Source organism: Mobula birostris, chromosome 14 (genome assembly GCF_030028105.1).
Source record: "Mobula birostris isolate sMobBir1 chromosome 14, sMobBir1.hap1, whole genome shotgun sequence".
Classification (NCBI taxonomy): Eukaryota; Metazoa; Chordata; class Chondrichthyes; order Myliobatiformes; family Myliobatidae; genus Mobula; species Mobula birostris.
The window spans coordinates 32,798,387-32,816,847 of NC_092383.1; the positions used below are offsets into that span (position 1 = coordinate 32,798,387).

The following is an 18,461-nucleotide window of genomic DNA, read 5'->3' on the forward strand; positions in this document are numbered from 1 at the left end:
AGTGGAGACCAAAAGTCAATGAACTGTCCCAAAGTGGACATGGTAAACACCTTTGCCAGAGGTGCTACCCCTCCCTAGACACCCCATACATCCCAAAGCATGACTACTTAAATGGTTTATCCAAAGAACTTTCGAGATGTTGATATGAACAATGACCAATCAGTGAAAGTCAGCCTGGGATTCGTTGTCAGCTGAGCAAAAGGCATTGGATATTTTAGCTCACCATAACATATTTTGTGGCAGATCCTCAGGCAGGGATCTGCCTGAGGATGCCAGAGCATCCTGATAGCTTTTGGACTTACCCACAGCCTTTGAATAGATTCTGAATATCAAACAGCTCAAAAGATTAAAGCAGTTGAAAAAGATTTTAATTGGTTTCAAAATTGAATTTATTAAAAGCACATGTAATATAAATCAATGAAAAGTTGGAGTCACAGAGATCAGCTTGGATAAAGGCCCTTCAGCTCATTGAGTCTATGTTGAGCTTTGATCAGCCATATAGAAACTCCTAAATTAATCCCACTTTCTACACTCTCAACTCTCTTATCAACTCCAGCCCTCCCCACCCACCCTGATTCTGACACTCACCTACACACTGGGGTTAATTAATCTATGAACCTGAATGTCTCTATGATGTTGGAGGAAACTGGCTCACCCAGAGGAAACCCACCTGACCATGGGAAGATTGTACCACCTCTGCACTTGAGGTCAGGATTGAACCCAAGGCACGCGAGGCGGTGGCTCTATTAACTGCACCTCTGAGGTGCTGTCAAAGTTCCAAAATAAAGGTTAAGGAAAAGAATAAACTACTTTTCTGCGCTTAACTCTCCAACGATCCGTAACCCCATTCACTGCAGTGCAAACAGCAGCCATCCCAAATATGAAGTTAGTGGTCCCTTGCGTAGATTTGTGTTCAATTAGTTTTCTGAGTACAGTTGTGGAAGTCTGAGACTAACTCACTGATGAAAAGGATCTCACTGTTTCTTTACTATGGAATTGCCCATAACTACAAGTCGGGAGTATAAATCCAAGGGCAGAAGGTAAACTCAAGTGGGGGTTAAAGATTTAGTTGAAAGGAAATTGAATTGAGAGAAATTCACAAGAATTTTAAGAGGTTCATCTTTAAAAAGCTAATTCTTATAATTTGACAATAATTAAAATTGAGGGAATGAGACTTAAGTTATTAGAAAGCACCCTTATAGTGCCAATGAGATTGCTTGGCCTCTATTTTAGATCTCCTGTGTCATTAAAAAAGTGTTTAACCTGGATGGACAAGCCAGAGATTTCTCAGATCATTTTGAACCATTCATTGAAGAACTGGAATTTTCAATGTATTTTAAATGGAAGCCAGATGGTACAACGTCATTTTTAGACTGTAAGACCATAAGATATCCAGTAGGAGCAGAATTAGGCCATTTGGCTCATCGAGTCTGCTTCAGTTATGGCTGACCCAGTTTTCCTCTCAGCCCCAGTCTCCTGCCTTCTCCCCATATCCTTTCATGCCCTGACCAATCAAGAATCTATCAACCTCTGCCTTAAGTCTACATACAGACTTGGCCTCCACAGCGGCCTGTGGCAATGAATTCCATAGAATTCCATTTTCGAAATGGTATTGAAGGAATATTGCATCCAAGATAGAAACTTATAGATTTCTGCATTTAATTTCAAATGCATTAAAGCCAAAGGTTACCATTTAATTTCCACATAAAAATACATGACTCCTATTACAATACTTAAAGCTAAGTATTGAAATAGGTGCCAGTAAGAGGTCAGACTGCTCTGTTAAAGTCGTGATGTGCACAGATCAAGACGAGCAATACACTACCACTTGATTTGAATATTTAGTAGTAAATTAACAATGTGCAGTAGCACATTTATGTTCAGAAATAAATACCAAATACTGAAACAACCAAAGCAATATTTTGGTTCTTGAGACACAATTATTAGAGCAAAGCTGGAATATAAATCGCATCGTAGATGCCTTTGAAGAAAAGTTAGCAATGTGCGTGATTTGGAACATTGAAGGGCACCAAGGAATAGCTATGGCAGTGCGGATTGAATAATATGAGTCGGTAAATTGATGCCATGTATCGCTTCTATATCCTCAGTCAGTGAGTTAGAATTTCTTGGTTTTTACATCAAAAGGAGCTGAAGTGATCTTTCGCTTGAAACTATTATTATATATTCATTCATGTGAATTATGGGAATGTGGATGTGTTTCAAGAGGTGCATTCAAGAAATTGGTAATGAGTGCTTTATTAACCACCGCAGTCTTTCTGCTAAAGGTTCTTCCACAATGCTGCTGAGATGACAGTATTTGGCTCTTGGTGAGAATGGTGATAAATTTTAGTGTCAGGATGATGTGTAAGCTTGAAGGGGATCATACAACTGGTGCTGTTTGAAACCCTTCTCATTAACTTCAGTTTTACTAGAGCTCCTTGATAAAATAAATGATCAAATCTGCATTGATATCAAGGGCAGTCAGTAATCTTTCTGCACATTCATTCATTTGGCCATCTTTGGACAAGGATCTGAGGACTGGATCTGAGTAATTACTTATAACACTTTGTTGCCAGAGGTAGTGTTTTTTTTCTCTCGGCCTGATTATATCACATTCAAAAGTCATGTCGCCTTTATAGTTGGTCTCTTAAATATCCCAGGAGGATAATACTTTTGACACATTACACCATACATGATTTTTAGAAGCATTTTTCTTGTATACTGTATAATGTCAGAAGATGGTGAAATATGTACAATTGGAGAAGAGGGGTATGAAACCATTCATAAATCTGTTCAGAGATTAAAAAGCTAAGGATGCCTTGAGATTGGAAGGATGATCTGATGGAAAAGTATGGAATTGATTCCTGTCTAAAATGTTTAAAGCCAATAAACACTTCTGAAAAGAGCTCCAAATGTGTGTAATTAGAAGTCTATGCAGCTGAGGATTGATAAGTCCAGTTTAGGATGAAAAATGACACAAGCAACGTGAGTGTTTGGAATATTAGACACAGTGAGCCTGAGAACATCAGTGGTGAATAATTATGCGCTGCAAGGAAAGATATTTATGAATTTGCCTTTGAAAATTCAGTTTTGAGTAAGACCATATGAAATGGATCAGGTTATTCCTCACTGAAAAGCTTTCCTAGTGGAAAATTTATGACTCTGACATTTGGGGGAATGTTTAAGTGTTCACCCACTGAGAATTACCTGGCTCACTCTAAATGTGGAGTAGAAAATGGCAGGCTCTGTGCCAGCAACTTTTCCATTCGCTCTTCAAGCAAGCCAGTATCTTGTCATGGATGAAAATTGCTGAACCTATCTTTTAAATCAAATGGAAAACTGATGTCATGATTTTTGTTTGTATCCTGCTTATTTCACCTATTACTACAAGGGTTTTGTTTTCTATTATTAAGTTGGTTGCAAACTTATGCAATTTTCTTCTCAATTTTCCAGACTTCAAGGATTACCCGCTCAGATGAGGATAAGGATTCTGGCTGGGATGCTTGGGGATCCTGGAGTGACTGTTCCAGAACCTGTGGTGGAGGAGCCTCCTATTCTCTAAGACGATGCTTAAATGGCAGGTGAGAACAAAATAGTTAAATTGGAGAGGTTTTGAGTAATATCTCTTAGTACGTCTGAAGGATTGCTTTAAAAGCTTCATGTGCATTCATCTATTGTGAAAGAAGTATGGATGTTATGTTGGCAAAAAGCCAGCCAGTGATACATCGCAGTCTACCAATGACTGCTGAGTAAATTGCTAGTTGGCCTGTTTGCTTTAGTGAAAGTTGAGACAAAAAATATTCTTCGATCTCGGGACTTCATTGCTCTTCCTCAAAGAAGAACAGTTATTGCTAGTATGAACAAACAAATTTAATCAATTAGTGCCATGTTTTTCTGTACCACCTGGTTCAATTTATGTGGAAAAAGAAGAATGGTGTCTCCCTTTTTTTGTTGCATTTCGTCCATGTGTATAATGTATTAGTGTATGGGAAAGTTCACATACGCGCTAGTGTCCAACAATGTGCAGTGCATGTCTGGATGCAACTTATGCAGTTTTTTGTGATATCCTTTATGTGTGCCCTTGACATGTATGACAAAGCTGGGGATTGCATTAACTGTGAAGGCTGCTTCTCTGGATTTCAAAGCCTGAACAGGTTTCTACCTGTTGTTGTGGATGTAGTTAGGTGTCCTGAGAGCTACTCACTTGTCTAAATTGTCTTTGGAACCATCACTGTCACCAGGTTCGGATATGGCCTAAGTGTGGAGTGAGAGACACTGAAGCAGGTCGATAGTTCACAGACTTTAATGCAAACAGTATTAAATGGAAAAGAAAACAATAAACGCTAGACCAAACAAGGCCATTAACTAAAACTCTCAAATGGAAAATGAAACCTACACTGTGGCTGAAAAGAACAACTAAGAATAAAATGAATACGGCCTGTCTTCAGAGTCGGTTGACTTGACAGTCCAATTTCTCAGGCTAGGCAGAATGCAAACAGGCAGCGAAGCGTTGCTGTGTCCGTGTCCAAGTCTCGACAAACACTACGATGGAATGAATGTAGTTAAATACTATGACAATGAAATAATAATTAGCTGACACGTGCATATTCATGAGCGCAATTGCCATATCTACTGCGCTGCTGAATCTGTGGTTGTGACGCATCACACTCCTCCTCAGGCTAATTCTCCCATACAGCCCATACTAGTCACTCTAAGCCTCACCCATCACATCCTCTGATGTGTCTACCCTTTCCTCCTGACTGGCTGTTGTTGCCTGCCCTTTCTCACCAATGCCCAACAACTCATCACCAATTCAATGTACTCATCATTTATTTTTTGCATAGTCTGGCCTGCTAAGAGTGTTTCACAGACCTATGACTGGCAACAAATTACAGACAAAGATTTTTCATGTTATAATCTGCACTTAACCTGCTCCTTCAGGTGACCTGCTCTCATCTTTTCAGACAAATTCCCTTTCTTCCATCTACTTGTGGAGGGCATTTCACAAACCCCTTAAATTGACAGGATCAGGGAATTTGATGAAGCTAGACAAGGTCATGTTGCTGTTTTTGCTGAAGATGGCGGCGTGACGCAGCATGCATGGCCACTCTGAAATGATATCGTACTTGTAAGTAGGATGCCGTGCACAATCCTAATTTGATGGAGACAGACGTGAGAAGCATGGAGGAACATCAGGAGAAACTTCTGAAATGCCCGCTTCGCTGCCGCTGCTACTGTGCGATCGAGAATCTCCGGAGGGGAAGGCTGTTGCCGGGGCCGGGGTCGAAGTGCTCGGCAGAGGTGGTGCTCGGTGCTTGGTGTTGGAGGCTTGAAGTTTTCGGACGGACTCAAGAGTCGGCTGTGGTCGGGTGCTTCCAGGGTGCTGCATCGGCACGTTTGCGGCGCTGGAAGCTCATGGCAGGGAGGGTTGTTTTCTTTCTTCTACTGTCTGCGTGAGATGGTGGGACTTTCGAGAGACTTTGAGACTTTTTTTTACTGTGCCCATGGTCTGTTCTTTATCAAATTACGGTATTGTTTTGCACTGTTGTAACTATATGTTATAATTATGTGGTTTTTGTCAGTCTTTTTAGTCTTAGTTTATCTTGTATTTCTGTGATATCATTCTGGAGGAATATTGTATAATTTCTTAATGCATGCATTACTAAATGACAATAAAAGAGGACTGCGTGTCCTCATAATCTAATCTAATCTATTCATCCCTCTCCCAACCTTCTGTGCTGCCTAAAGTAGCATACCTCTCTCTTTCCCAGTTATGATAAGGGGTCTCTGAGTTGCAATGTTAATTTTGTTTCTCTCCATATATGCTGACTTACCTGCTGCTTGTGTCCGGCATTTTCTGTTTTGTATTTCAGATTTCCAGCATTTGTGTTTTATTTTGATTTTCAATATGATTTAACGGCCTGATCCCCCACCTTCAGCCCTCTCTCCTCACTCTAGACTCTCCTGTTGGTCTTGAAATAACCTGACCCCCTTCACGCACTGAAGACTGGTTATGAGGGCAGAGCAAAAGACTTGCCTGTTGTAATTCCGAGGCTGAAACAGTGAGTCAGGTGCAGAAACAAAAGAGTTGGTAGACCATGATGTTGTAATTGTTTAGTGTTTCAACTTAATTTTAGGGCTAATTCATCGTGTTGCTAAAATAAATGACAAGAGGAATCAAGCTATTTTATGGCGCATACTACAGCCATTTTGGCAAACTGTTGCAGGGAAATTTCTCCCTGCTTTTAAGTATGACAGTGTGGCGGCAGGCATAGACCCAACATACTTGAATTGGTTTGGCTCTGGAAGTTTGGATGGAGTTCTGGAATGCCATTAGTGTGCAAGTGGAACTTAATCATACAGAATACAGTACCCAGAAGAACAGAGAGGAATTGTATTTAACCTAATTAAAGGTTCAGGGTGCAGATTCTCTATTACAGCTTGCCAATGTGGCTGTGTAATTTTAAAAAAATTAAATGGTCTGGTTCTTCTAAATGTTGTTCCCAGTCATGCAATCATAAAAGCACTGGATTTCTTCCCATTGGCCGAAGAGTTGTCACCCCCTCCCCACCAATCACAGAGGGGGTTCCATCCATACAGAGGCACGGTGGGTAGGATCTCCACCATGCGACAATCCCAAGAAAAATGCAGAGACAGCAAAAGCCGCAACATGACTTTGTCCAGCTTCATTAAATTCTCTGCTCCTGTCAATTAGAGGGGTTTGTGAAATGCCCTCCACAAATTTAGCTGCCTATACAAGTTCATCTCCGTCATATATACCTCACAATTTGAGGGATCTGGGTTCAGTCCTGACCTCTGGCGTTTCAGTATGGACTTTGCAATTTATCCTTGTGTGAACTTCCTTTAGGAGCTCTGGTTCCTTCCCACAAACCAGAGAGGTGCAGATTAGTTAGCTAATTGGAAATTGTAAATTGTTTTTAGAATATGGCTTAGTGAGAGAATCTGGAAGTAGTTGATGGAAAGGAGATGAGAATAAAATGGAATTCATAAAAATAAGTTCACGATGGTATGGACATTGAGCTAAAGGGCCAGTTTCTATGCCTCTTGAGCTTGCTCCATAATGGCATGCAAATGACCAAGCTATGAGGTCTACAACAGAGACGGTCATAGTGAAGATGGTTGTCAAACAAGGCTGGATTATTGTCTGAACATCTCATTCACCCACGTTCTTCCATCTCAGCTCCAACTAACTTCCTATGGGGTTACACCTAATCCTCAGAACCTGTGGTAACAACAATGAAGAACGAAGCATAACCAAACCTCATTACTTGGGCTGCAGTATGTTGGCAACACTTACAGTTGTGCACTCTGACAAGCTGAGCTCCAACCCATTTTGGATTGTTTCATTTACTTAACCATTAAGCACCCTTGTTAAATAACTTTGTGATTATAGTCAATGAACGTTGAGCTGCTGTTCTTCCATTTTAAGATAAATGTTTGTCCACACTAATTTTTTGATTATTTACCCAAACTTAATTTTTTGATTGAAGCAATTTGGAAGAATCGTTTCTGGAGTTAAGGTTATTGGATTTACAGGCTGCTGAAAAAACCCAGTGTCTCAGATAAAGTCAGAACTGAACAAGGTCAAATTATTCTTAAGACTCCAAAATTATCATTGGACTTTTCCTCAGCATTAGCAGGAGCACCACATACTGTACATGTCCAAAGATATCATTGGCATCTTTTAGCAGAAAGGCTTTGCAATACTGTAAAGGCTGGAGGGGGTTAGCAGGTCAGAGACTAACTCAGGGGGAATGGAGAAAGATCCTGGTCTTACACAGACTTGCTTTAAATCTGGGCCATGCTGAGTAACAGGCAGCAGCGCATCCTCTTCTGTGATAAAGAAGAACTCTTGATCTCTCAATCTACCTCAATCATGACCTTTGTGTCTTAATTATCTACCTGTTCTTTCCCTGTAACTGTAACACTATATTCTGCATTCTGTTATTGTTTTTACTTTCGTATTACCTCAATGTACCTGTGATTGTGTTACAAGGGTTACGCTCAACCAACAGTAATGATCAGTAAGGCACAAAGAGAATCTGTATTTACTGACAGGTTCCTGTATCGGTTCAGTTCACAAGCATGTGAATTTATACAACTGAATACCTGAATGCAATCCCATTAGATTCCCTTGACCCTCCATGAAAACTCAAAGATATGAAAAGGTCATACCAGGGGAGAAAAGTCTACGCTGGCCAGGCATTCTTCATGATCCCATTGTAATCACCACTGTTCCATTGTGGGATCATCCACTTCTCTGATTGTTGATCCCCAGAGTTGCCATTGCCTATGCTCCCAAAATTCTCTGTTCCTATTCTTCTCCTCATCCGATTATTCTATGACATTTCAATTTCGTTGGCTCGAGCTGACTGACCTGTGTCAGCTTCCGAATGGAAATGGCCTAGGACTACAGGTGGTGTTGCTTTACGGCTCTCCCCTCAGCCTTGAGCCACAGGTGATTTCTTTGTTTCTTTCCAATTCGGACAGATGCAATCTAGCCTAATTAGGTCAGCCAAACACTGGGCACAGCCAGCCAGATACCAGGCAGTTCCTTCTGCAAATGATAAATACAAGAAATTCTTGCGGATGCTGGAAATCCAAAGCACAACACACAAAATACTGGAGGAACTCAGCAGGTCAGGCAATGAAAATGAACAAGCAGTTGTCATTTCCAGCCAAGGCTCTTCATCAGGACTGGAAAAGAATGGGGAAGACACTAGAATAAAAAGGTGGGACGATGGAAGTATGATAGCTAGAAGGTGATAGGTGTAGCCGTGCAGGCGGGAAAAGTAAAGGACTGGAGAGGAAGAAATCTGATAGGAGAGGAGAGTGGACCATAGGAGAAAGGGAAGGAGGAAGGGCACTGGGTGAGGTCTTAGTCAGGTGAGAAGAGGCAAGAGGCCAGAGTGGGAAATAGAAGAAGGGAGGAAAGGGAAGGAAAAAAAAAAACCTGAAGGAGAAATCCATCAGGTTGGAGGCTACTGAGATGGACTATAAGGTGTTGTTCCTCCACTCTGAGGATGGCCTCATTATGGAACACTCCTCATTCAAAGTTTTTAAACTTTCTGATTCCCACGGCTACCTTGACTGTGCTTCCTCCCACACTTTTTTCTGTAAAAATGTTTTTCGGTTTTTGCAGTTCCTTCTTCTCTCACACCTCTGTTCTCAGGATGAGGCTTTTCTTTCCAGATCATCAGAGATGATCTCTTTCTTTGAAGAATGGGGTTTCCCTTCTCCCCCATTGATGCTACCTTCACATGCATATTCTCCATTTCCTGGGCATCCACGCTCACTCCATCTTCCCGCCACCTTAACAGTGATAGCGTACCTCTTGTCCTTACCTACTGCTCCATGAGCATCCTCTTCCAACACATCATTTCTGCAACTTCTTCCATCTCCAAAAAGATCCAACCACCAAGCACATCTTTACCTCTCCCCAGTTTCAGCTTTCTTCAGGGATCACTCCCTCTGTGATTCCCTTGCCCATTTATCCCTCCTCAGTAATCTCCCTCACAGCATTCAACACCCACTCAAGTGGCCCAAGTGTTACACCATTCACCTCCTCCCTCACCTTCACTTAGGGCCTGAAACAGTCCTTCTAGTTGAGGTAACACTTCATGTGCAAATCTTCTGGGGCCATCTATTGTATCTGGTACTCCTAATGTGGCCTCCTCTGCACTGGTGAGATCTGTTCTAAATTGGGTGACCGCTTCGTGGAGCACTTCCACTCCATTTGCCAAAACTAAAACTTCCAGGTGGCCAGAGATTTTAATTCTAAATCCCATTCCAGTTCTGACATGTCTGTCCATAGTGTCCTCTTGTGCCTCAATGAGTCTGCCCTCAGGGTGGAGGAGCAACATCTGGGTAGCCTTCAACCTGAAAGCATTGCTTTCTCCTTCCGGTCCCAAGGTACAAACTGACACAAAGTAAGTAAGAATACATGACTTATTCCCTTCGCCTTTGCCATGCCCCCACACTCCTGTGACTAGTTGCCACAGTAAATGCACAACACAGAATACAAAGCAAACAGAGAACAGATACATGGTTCCCACACCTATCTTGTACCAAGTTGCTGAGTTGAACTATGCAATGAGGAAAAAAATGGGCATATATTTAAAATGCATGGCACAATATGTTCATCTGCTTTGTATATTATGCTGAAGTTATTGACTGCGTTCCTTGCAAACCCCAGTGATGCTGCATGTGTACAGCATTTGTACAATATTGCTGGAAATACTGTAGAAATCCCATTCTAAATCCTCAGTGGTAGGAATAGATACATTATTGCTTTGTCATTGCCAGGTTTCATCAAGAGCTCCTCGTGATATATCATGGTCTCCCAAGTTTATGCAGAGAGATTCCATGAAATTCTCAAAGGCTATTTCTGTGCATTTTAAGGAAAAACAATTATGGTGAGATAGAACTTATCAGAAAGCTAACAAGAAACTGAAAAACGCAAGAGGTGAATGCCATCTTTCTGTGATGTAAAATTCATTGTGACATCTTTGTGGTAGCTCCGAAAATGTGCAACATCAGTTGCTGTGGCTGGCTGAATCAGGCACAATAATTGTCTCTTTCTTTAAAAATGTGTGGACTAGTTATAGGTGGGTGCACTAAAACTTAACACAATCATTGGTGGTTTTGCTGCAACCCTTCTGATTTTGTGTGATGCAGACTGATTTCAAATGGTTTGATTTAATATCAGAGATGTATATAGTATACAACCTGAAATTCTTACTCTTTGCAGAGACACCTACGAAACGATAAAAACCCCAAAGGATGAATGATAATATCAGAACCCTCCAGCCCTTCTCCCACACACAAGCAGCAGAAAACCACCCCCCCCACTATGCAAGCAATAGCAAGAGCCCCCAGAAACCTTGATTTAGAGTCCTTCAAAAACTACAGTACATAACCCAGGTCTTCGGCATCTTACGAGGAAATCTGCAGATGCTGGAAGTTCAAGCAACACACATCAAAGTTGCTGGTGAACGCAGCAGGCCAGGCAGCATCTCTAGGAAGAGGTACAGTTGACGTTTCGGGCCGAGACCCTTCGTCAGGACAGAAACAGGCTTTCTCTCACCAGCGAGAGCAGGAGATCAGCAGCTCGCTGTTCTGATATTAGAACCTTCCGCGTCGCTTCTCCAAGCCCTCCAACTCGGACTGACAGGCTCTCAGCCGAGAAAGAGGTATTGCTCGAGTACAGGGGCCTCCTTCCAACAGCAGCACCCACTACCTGCTCGCCCAGTCTTTTAGCCTCCCAAGACGCTTCAGCCAATGAAGTCGGCAAGGAACTGGGTTGTCCATGGGGCTGCATTCTGAAGGCTCATGTTTTCCAGGCTGCTTCTGGAGGTATCGAAATCCCAGGCCACACGGCTGGTGTGGAAATCTACCTCTTGTAGAGAACCATAGTTTGAAATGTAGATCATAAGCTCCAACAGAATCCCAGCCCCTTGAAAAGAAAAGGAAGACATAAGAAAGGAAGAATAAGGTGCTTCGTGGACGACCTGGAAGAAGTCACCTGTGTCTACAAAAACCTCTGGCACCATCTTTCCTAGTTCCTCCCACATGATGGTGGCATGCCTATGAAATTAACAATAAATATGACCACATTTTAAAAAAACAACTTTTCTTTTGTGTTTCATTTTCAGTATGAGAATAGCCAGCATGGCACACTTATCTTAGCACAATCATTGGTGGTTTCTGGTTGGCCGCTGATGACTAGTGGCGTTCTGCAAGGATTGGAGTTGGGTCCACTGCTTTTCATTGCTTATGTCAGCGATGTGCATGATGGTACAGCTGGCATTGTGGCCAAGTTTGTGGATGATAAAAATATTGGTAGGGGCAGGTAATGTGGGGGAAGCAGGGCGTCTGCAGAAGGACTTTGACAGATTAGCATGGGGAAAGAAGTGGCAGATAGAATACAATACAGAAGAATACACATTGACTTCGGATCTTTGCGGGAATAGGAACCGCTTTCGGGGTTTCATAACTGGCCATTGTTTGGCACACCAAGGGCTCGGCCTAAGATTCCAGTTTGGCTTTGGGGGCCTAGGATCTCGGGGCTCTGGAGACGGGCAGATTGAAGATGGGTGTCATGGCAGGCCACCCGTGTGTCGTCGGGGGAGTCGGAACATCTATGGCTGTGTGCCCAGAGACTCAAGATCTGGGCACAGTGCTTGAAAAAAGTGACGCAATGAACTTTTAACATCGGAAGCCAGCAAGTTGCTTGTTATGTCTCCCTGCTCGCTGTGAAAACAGAGACACCCCTTTCTCCCTTATTAGGGAGAGAGCGAGCCTGCGATATGTCGAATGCCGGGTGAACAATGTAGTTTTTGGAGTAACTGCAAGTCTGTGTTTTTACTGTTACTTTGTTCACACTTGATGCTCGGTGGGGGGTGCCGATGCTTTTTTTTACCGGTGGGGGGAGGGCAGATCGTTGCTTGCTGCCACTTATGTGCAAGAGGGAGGAGAGCTGTGGGCGACTTTGGGGTTCTAACATTTAACTGTCATTCATTCTTTGGGGCACTCCTCTGTTTTTGTGGATGGTTGTGAAGAAAAAGCATTTCAGGATGTATATTGTACACATTTCTCTGACATTAAATCTACATTTGAAACCTTTGAATATGGTCATGCACTTTAGTGGAAGGAATGAAAGCAGAGCAACACACACAAAGTGCTGGAGGAACTCAGCAGGCCGGGCAACATCTATGGAAAAGAGTACAGTCGACATTTCGGGCCAAGACCCTTCGGCGGTCTGGAGAAAAAAACTGAGTAGATTTAAAAAGTGGAGAGAGGAGAGAGAGAAACACTAGGTGATTGGTGAAACCTGAAGGGGGAGGGATGAAGTAAAGAACTGGAAAGTTGATTGGTGAAAGAGATACAGGGCTGGAGAAGGGGGAATCTGATAGGAGAGGACAGAAGGTCATGGAAATCAGGAAAGGGGAGGAGCACCAGAGAGAGGCGATGGGCAGGTAAGGATATAAGGTGAGGGAGGGAAAAGGGGATGGGGAATGGTAAGGGGGGGGGATCAATACTGGAAGTTCGAGAAATCGATGTTCATGCCATCAGGTTGGAGGCCACCCGGATGGAATATAAGATGTTGTTCCTCCAACCTAAGTGTGGTCTCGTCATGGCAGTGGAGAAGGCGATGAACAGACGTATTGGAATGGGAATGGGAAGTGGAATTAAAATTGGTGGCCACTGGGAGATCCCACTTTTTCTGGCAGACGGAGCGTAGGTGCTCAGTGAAGTGGTCTCCCAATCTACGTCGGGTCTCATGTCACCTTATCTAAGAAAAGGTTTGCTGGCATTGGAGGGGGTTCAGAGAAGGTTTACAAGAATGATCACAGGAATGTAAGGATTAATATATGAGGAGAGTTTGCCTAGTATCACAATAAGTCAACTGCAAATGCCATTTCATTTACTCTTCATTCATCTCTGAAACATCTGGACAAAGGAATTGGCTACATCAGCAGGTTCTTCATTGATTACATCGCCTCAAAACTAATCACTAAGTTTCTCAATACCTCCCTTGGAACTAGATCCTTAATTTCCTCACTTGGACCCCAGTCTGTACAGATTGTTAACAATATCTCCTCCACAATCACCATAAGCACAATTGTATCACAAGGTTGGGTGATTAGCCTCTTGCTCTACTCATATTATACCTATAATTGTGTGGCTAACTACAGCTCCAATGCCATATTTAAGTTTGTTATCAGCACCATTGTTGTTGGCCAAATCAAAGGGGATGACAAATTGGCATTTCGAAGGGAGATTGAAAATCTGGTTGAATATATGCCGCAGCAATCTCTCACAACGTCAGCAAAACCAAAGTGCTGATTATTGACTACAGGAGAAAGAATCCAGAGGACTTTAGCCAGTCCTCATTAGTGGATCAGAGATGGAGAGGGTCAGTAACCTTAAATTCCTTGGTGTTACCATATCACAGGATCTGACCTAGCACCAGCATGTTAGTGTCATCACAAGTGCAGTACAACAGCACCTCTACTTTCTAAGAAGTTTGCATAGATTCAGCCTGTCAGCTAAAACATTGATAAACTTCTGAAGATGCGCAGTGGAGAGCATCACTGCATGGTATGGGAACACCAGTTCCCATGAATGGAAAACTCCAAAGAAAGTGGTAAGATAGCAGTGTGCTTGGACATAGTGGCTTCTACAACCAAAGGAGCTGTTGTACTTTTAAATGTATTTTTTATGATTGCAAAAGTCTGCTGGACATTAAGAAGATAAAGTACTGCAGGTCTACCTCATCAGTGACGTGCTCGTTGACAGGAATACTGAAGGATCTGGACTTGGTGTGGACTGTGATGTTGCCTGCAACAGGAAGGCGCTGGTGTGCAAAGGAGTTGTGCAGTCCAACAGTGAGTAATTGTCTTAGTCGCATTTCTTAGGATTGCAAGACCCTCTTGGACATTGGTAGTGTGGCATGCTGAAAATCCAATTCATTGGTTTATTGGTCAATGGCTGCTTGTCCTTGGTCGTAGGCGAGGACGAGGCCTCAAACTGCGATGTTGCCTGTTTGCAGCCACCCAGGGGGAGGGGTCGGAGTCAGGTACTCCAGTGGAGTGCCTGAGGTGGTATGGCACGGCATTCATGCTGGAGTTGGTGCTGCCTCCTAGTGTTCGCTCTGTAGAGGACAAGTTGTATTGTGTCAGACTGTAGATTGCTGCAACATTCATGGACTCAGGGACTTGGACAATCGACTTTTTTATGTGACTGTATTTTGCTGCTATTTGAAACATACATGCTATCTTATATGCTCTATATGAGCCTTATGATGTGTATGACTGGTGGTTCTGTATTTTGCACCTTGCTCCCAGACTAATTCTGTTTCATTTGGCTATAATGATGGATGTTCATGTATGGTTGAATGACAATTAAACTTCAACTTGAACTTGAAAGTGGTGGAAACAGCCCAGCTTAGCATGGCACAAGGAGGGATGCCACAAGAAAGCAGCGTCCATCATCAAGGATTCCCATCATCTAGGCCATGCACTCTTTTTGCTACTACCATTGGGCATGAGGTACAGGAGTCTTGGGTCCCATGCCACCAAGTTCAGGAACAATTATTATCCTACAAGCATCTAGCTCCTAAACCAGTGTGGATAACTTCTCACCTCAACGTTGAACTGACTCCACATCCCTATTGACTCAGTTTCAAGGATTTTACAACTCAAGTTCTCGGTACTTTTTAGTTACTTTTTTATTATTTGTGTGATTTGCCTGATTCTGCACATAGGTTGTTTGTGGATACTGCTCGCTTCTGATGTAATAATATAACTTCATAGCAATAATTCTTGTAAAGACTGTTCATTTGGTTAGATCTTCTAGAAAAGGATGAACCGCATTGAAATGACCAGTGATTACTTAGTTCTCTGGTGTAATAACCCCACAGTGGAAAAGCCAGTGGTAAATGCCTCTGTGCATACACCTAAAGTTTCACTCCATTTAAACTGCTAATTCAGTTACAGACATCTCCCTCTTTATTTATTTGGATAAGTTCAGGAACCAAGACTACTCTATGGTTTACTTAGAGGGAGAATGATTAGTTACATCAGTCTGTAAATCAGGATGTTTGATCATAAGCCAAGGGAAAAGAAAAGCCAATATCTGAACATTTTGCTGGGTCTCCCTGACTTCCACCCATTTACCAAGCAATTCAATGTTTTAACAGTTCTGCAGGAAAATTGCAAAACCAGATGGTAAAACTAAGGTTTTGGTGTTGAGGTTCCAATTTATATATTTTTTTGCATCTCACTTTGATACATTGCCATTTGTCAGACCTTTCCTGCAGTTTCTGCTCTTGGATTAGCTGCCTCCTAGGTGTTACCTGGAGTGCAAGGAATTCAAACATCAACAGTGTACCAGTATCTGCTCAGCTGTCAATTGCCATCTTCTTAACATCCCTTGCACTTTGCAAGGTCAGTGGTGGCAGCATCACTTGGAGCTCCTGTAGATCTCTCAGACAATAAATCAGAGGAAAAAAGGTGGTCACTTTCTGATCTTAATCTTTGCATGTGATTTTAATCTAACTTTAAAGAATGAGGAGGGTGTTTTTATTGAAACCTGCAGGATCCTCAGGGGATGTGGCAGGGTAGTTGTCAACATGTTTCCAGCCATGAGAGAATCTTGAGTGAAGTGACAGTGACAAGATGATGGGTAGGTCATTTAAAACTGAAGAGACAAGGAATTGTTTCTAGCAGAGGGCGGAAAATCTCCTGAATTCTCTTGCTTGGAAAGTTGTGAAAGCTAGATTTTGGAGGTATTTAAAGAGGAACTATATAAATTTGAGCATGTCCTGGCAAGCTGCATCTCCATCTGATATGGAGCACCAGAGCATTGGATCAGAAGATTCCTCAAAAGACTGTGAGAATAGTCGAGATCAGAGAGGTCTCCCTGCCATCCATCAGGGACATTTATTAGGAGCACCGTTTATGCAGGGCTGTTAGTACTAGCAAGGAATCCATCCATCCATCCAGCATCCTCTGACATTATACCATCACGCAGGAGACTCCAATACATAAAGACAAGAACAGTCAGGATGGGAAACAGCTTCTTCCCTCAGGCCATTGGGCTTCTGAACTCCCTGTTGCATCACCTTTGAAGTGTCACCAGATAATTTGTACTGTATCCTATAATATTTAATTTATACACTTTACTTCATCTATGTGTAATTCACTTGTAGATTTAATTCTTACTTTTCTAAGTTACTGTGTGTTATATTTGTGTTATTGCGTCCTACTGTGTCTTACACCCTGATCCAGAGAAACGTTGTCTCATTTGTCATGTGCTGTATACAGTTAAATGGCAAATAAACTTGATTTGACTTGAAATCGGTGAAAAATTGGGGAATTAGTGCTAAGGGCACAGAATAGGAGATGAAACCTGAGGCAGATCAATAATGATCATGTTTGATAGGTGGAACAAGTTGAGAGACCAAGTGCCCTACTCCTCTTTCTATATGTTTTTAAAAGGTGGAATTAAACTACTATAGATATAAGTCACTTCTAGAAACTTCATTTTCTTTTGAAAAGCAACAGGCAACAAAAAATATTTGTTTGTCAGATCTTGGCCATTTCTTAGAATGACCTTTAACTGGATGTAAAAGATCACATGGCACAATTTCATGATACCAGAAAGTAGTTATTTCTCCAGCAAAGTTACTGAAGCTGTTAATCTAATTGCAGAAACACTGCTTTTTCTGGGACATTGCTTTCTACAATTTGGCTGCTGTCCTTCCTGCCTCACCACAGTGATTATACATTAAAGATAATACTTGTAAAATGCTATGACATGTGCCAGGGTTGTAAAGGGTGGGATATAAATGCAGTTCTGTTTTCTTGCTTCAGTGTGACTTGGTTCAAAGAGAAAGTGAAATGTTTGTACATCTTTAGCCTTTTTCTTGCTGTCCTCCTGCCAACAGACCAAGGCAAATACATCAACGTTTATTAAATTCACAGAACTGTATATATTATAATCAGTTGTTTGAATTTGCTTACAATAAACAAACCAAGCTTGGTAATTGTTATGTTCAGCTTGCCAAGTGGTACAATCAAGCTGTAAACTCTGGGTATTTTGGAACTAAATCATAACGTTTAAAGCTTATCTCTTTCTTTTTTAAGTTTAGCAATATTCTGTTTTACAGAACACAATATGGAGATTTACAGGTCAATCGCTTTTGCATTTGTGTTTATTCTCAGTCGTGGAGGTCTTGTTTAAATATGACATAAAAACAGGCAGAATAAAGATGTCAAAACAGTGGAAGCCTATGGTAGATTTTAAATTAATTGGACTTGTAAAGTAGGAAGGTAATTCATTAATATGAGCATTTGTGAGCCTTGGCTTCCAGTTAACAGCAGTTCCAGATGAACTCATGCCTGGAGCATTGCAAATGTTCCACTTGTTCTCCATTTGGAAACATTACAGACGAATCTATGTTATTCTCTAATTACGCACTTAATTGAATTCAGTGCTTAAATAGAGTTAATTTGCTGCAATTTGCACCGGAAAATAGCTCAAATTATGTAGGTAAATAAGATAATTAAGTCAGTGTGAAATATAGCTAATAGATCTGCGTAATGAAGAACTGATGTATGATTCTTCTCCCATGGGGTCCACATCCCTTCTTGGCTTCATGCCTGCTCACTAATCATTGGTTCCCCGCTTTCCAAATTCTTTAACTTGCTCCCACCAATGAATTGTTGATTGAGATCCAAAAAGTCACCTTTACACATAAGAGCAAAAGAATGTGCAGGCATCACATCAGGCAATATCTCTGGAAAGAGAAACAGTTGATGACCTTCCATGATCTTCATCAGCATTAAATCCTGATAATATAGTTTATATTGTAATTTCTTTTGGTTTATATTGGACGGTTGACTGACTGAATAAATAACCCATAATTTGAATGT

The 18,461-nt window shown here is 41.8% G+C and overlaps 1 protein-coding gene across 8 annotated transcripts in view; it reads left to right on the plus strand.

The window, feature by feature from the left end:
• Positions 1 to 18,461, plus strand: part of adamtsl3 (ADAMTS-like 3) — a 776,875-nt gene that overhangs the window by 324,140 nt on the left and 434,274 nt on the right. For all 8 annotated transcript variants that reach the window (XM_072278334.1, XM_072278335.1, XM_072278336.1 and 5 more), the window contains one exon: positions 3,454 to 3,581. In XM_072278334.1, the coding sequence (XP_072134435.1) occupies positions 3,454 to 3,581 (128 nt within the window). The remainder of the gene's footprint in view (positions 1 to 3,453; positions 3,582 to 18,461) is intronic.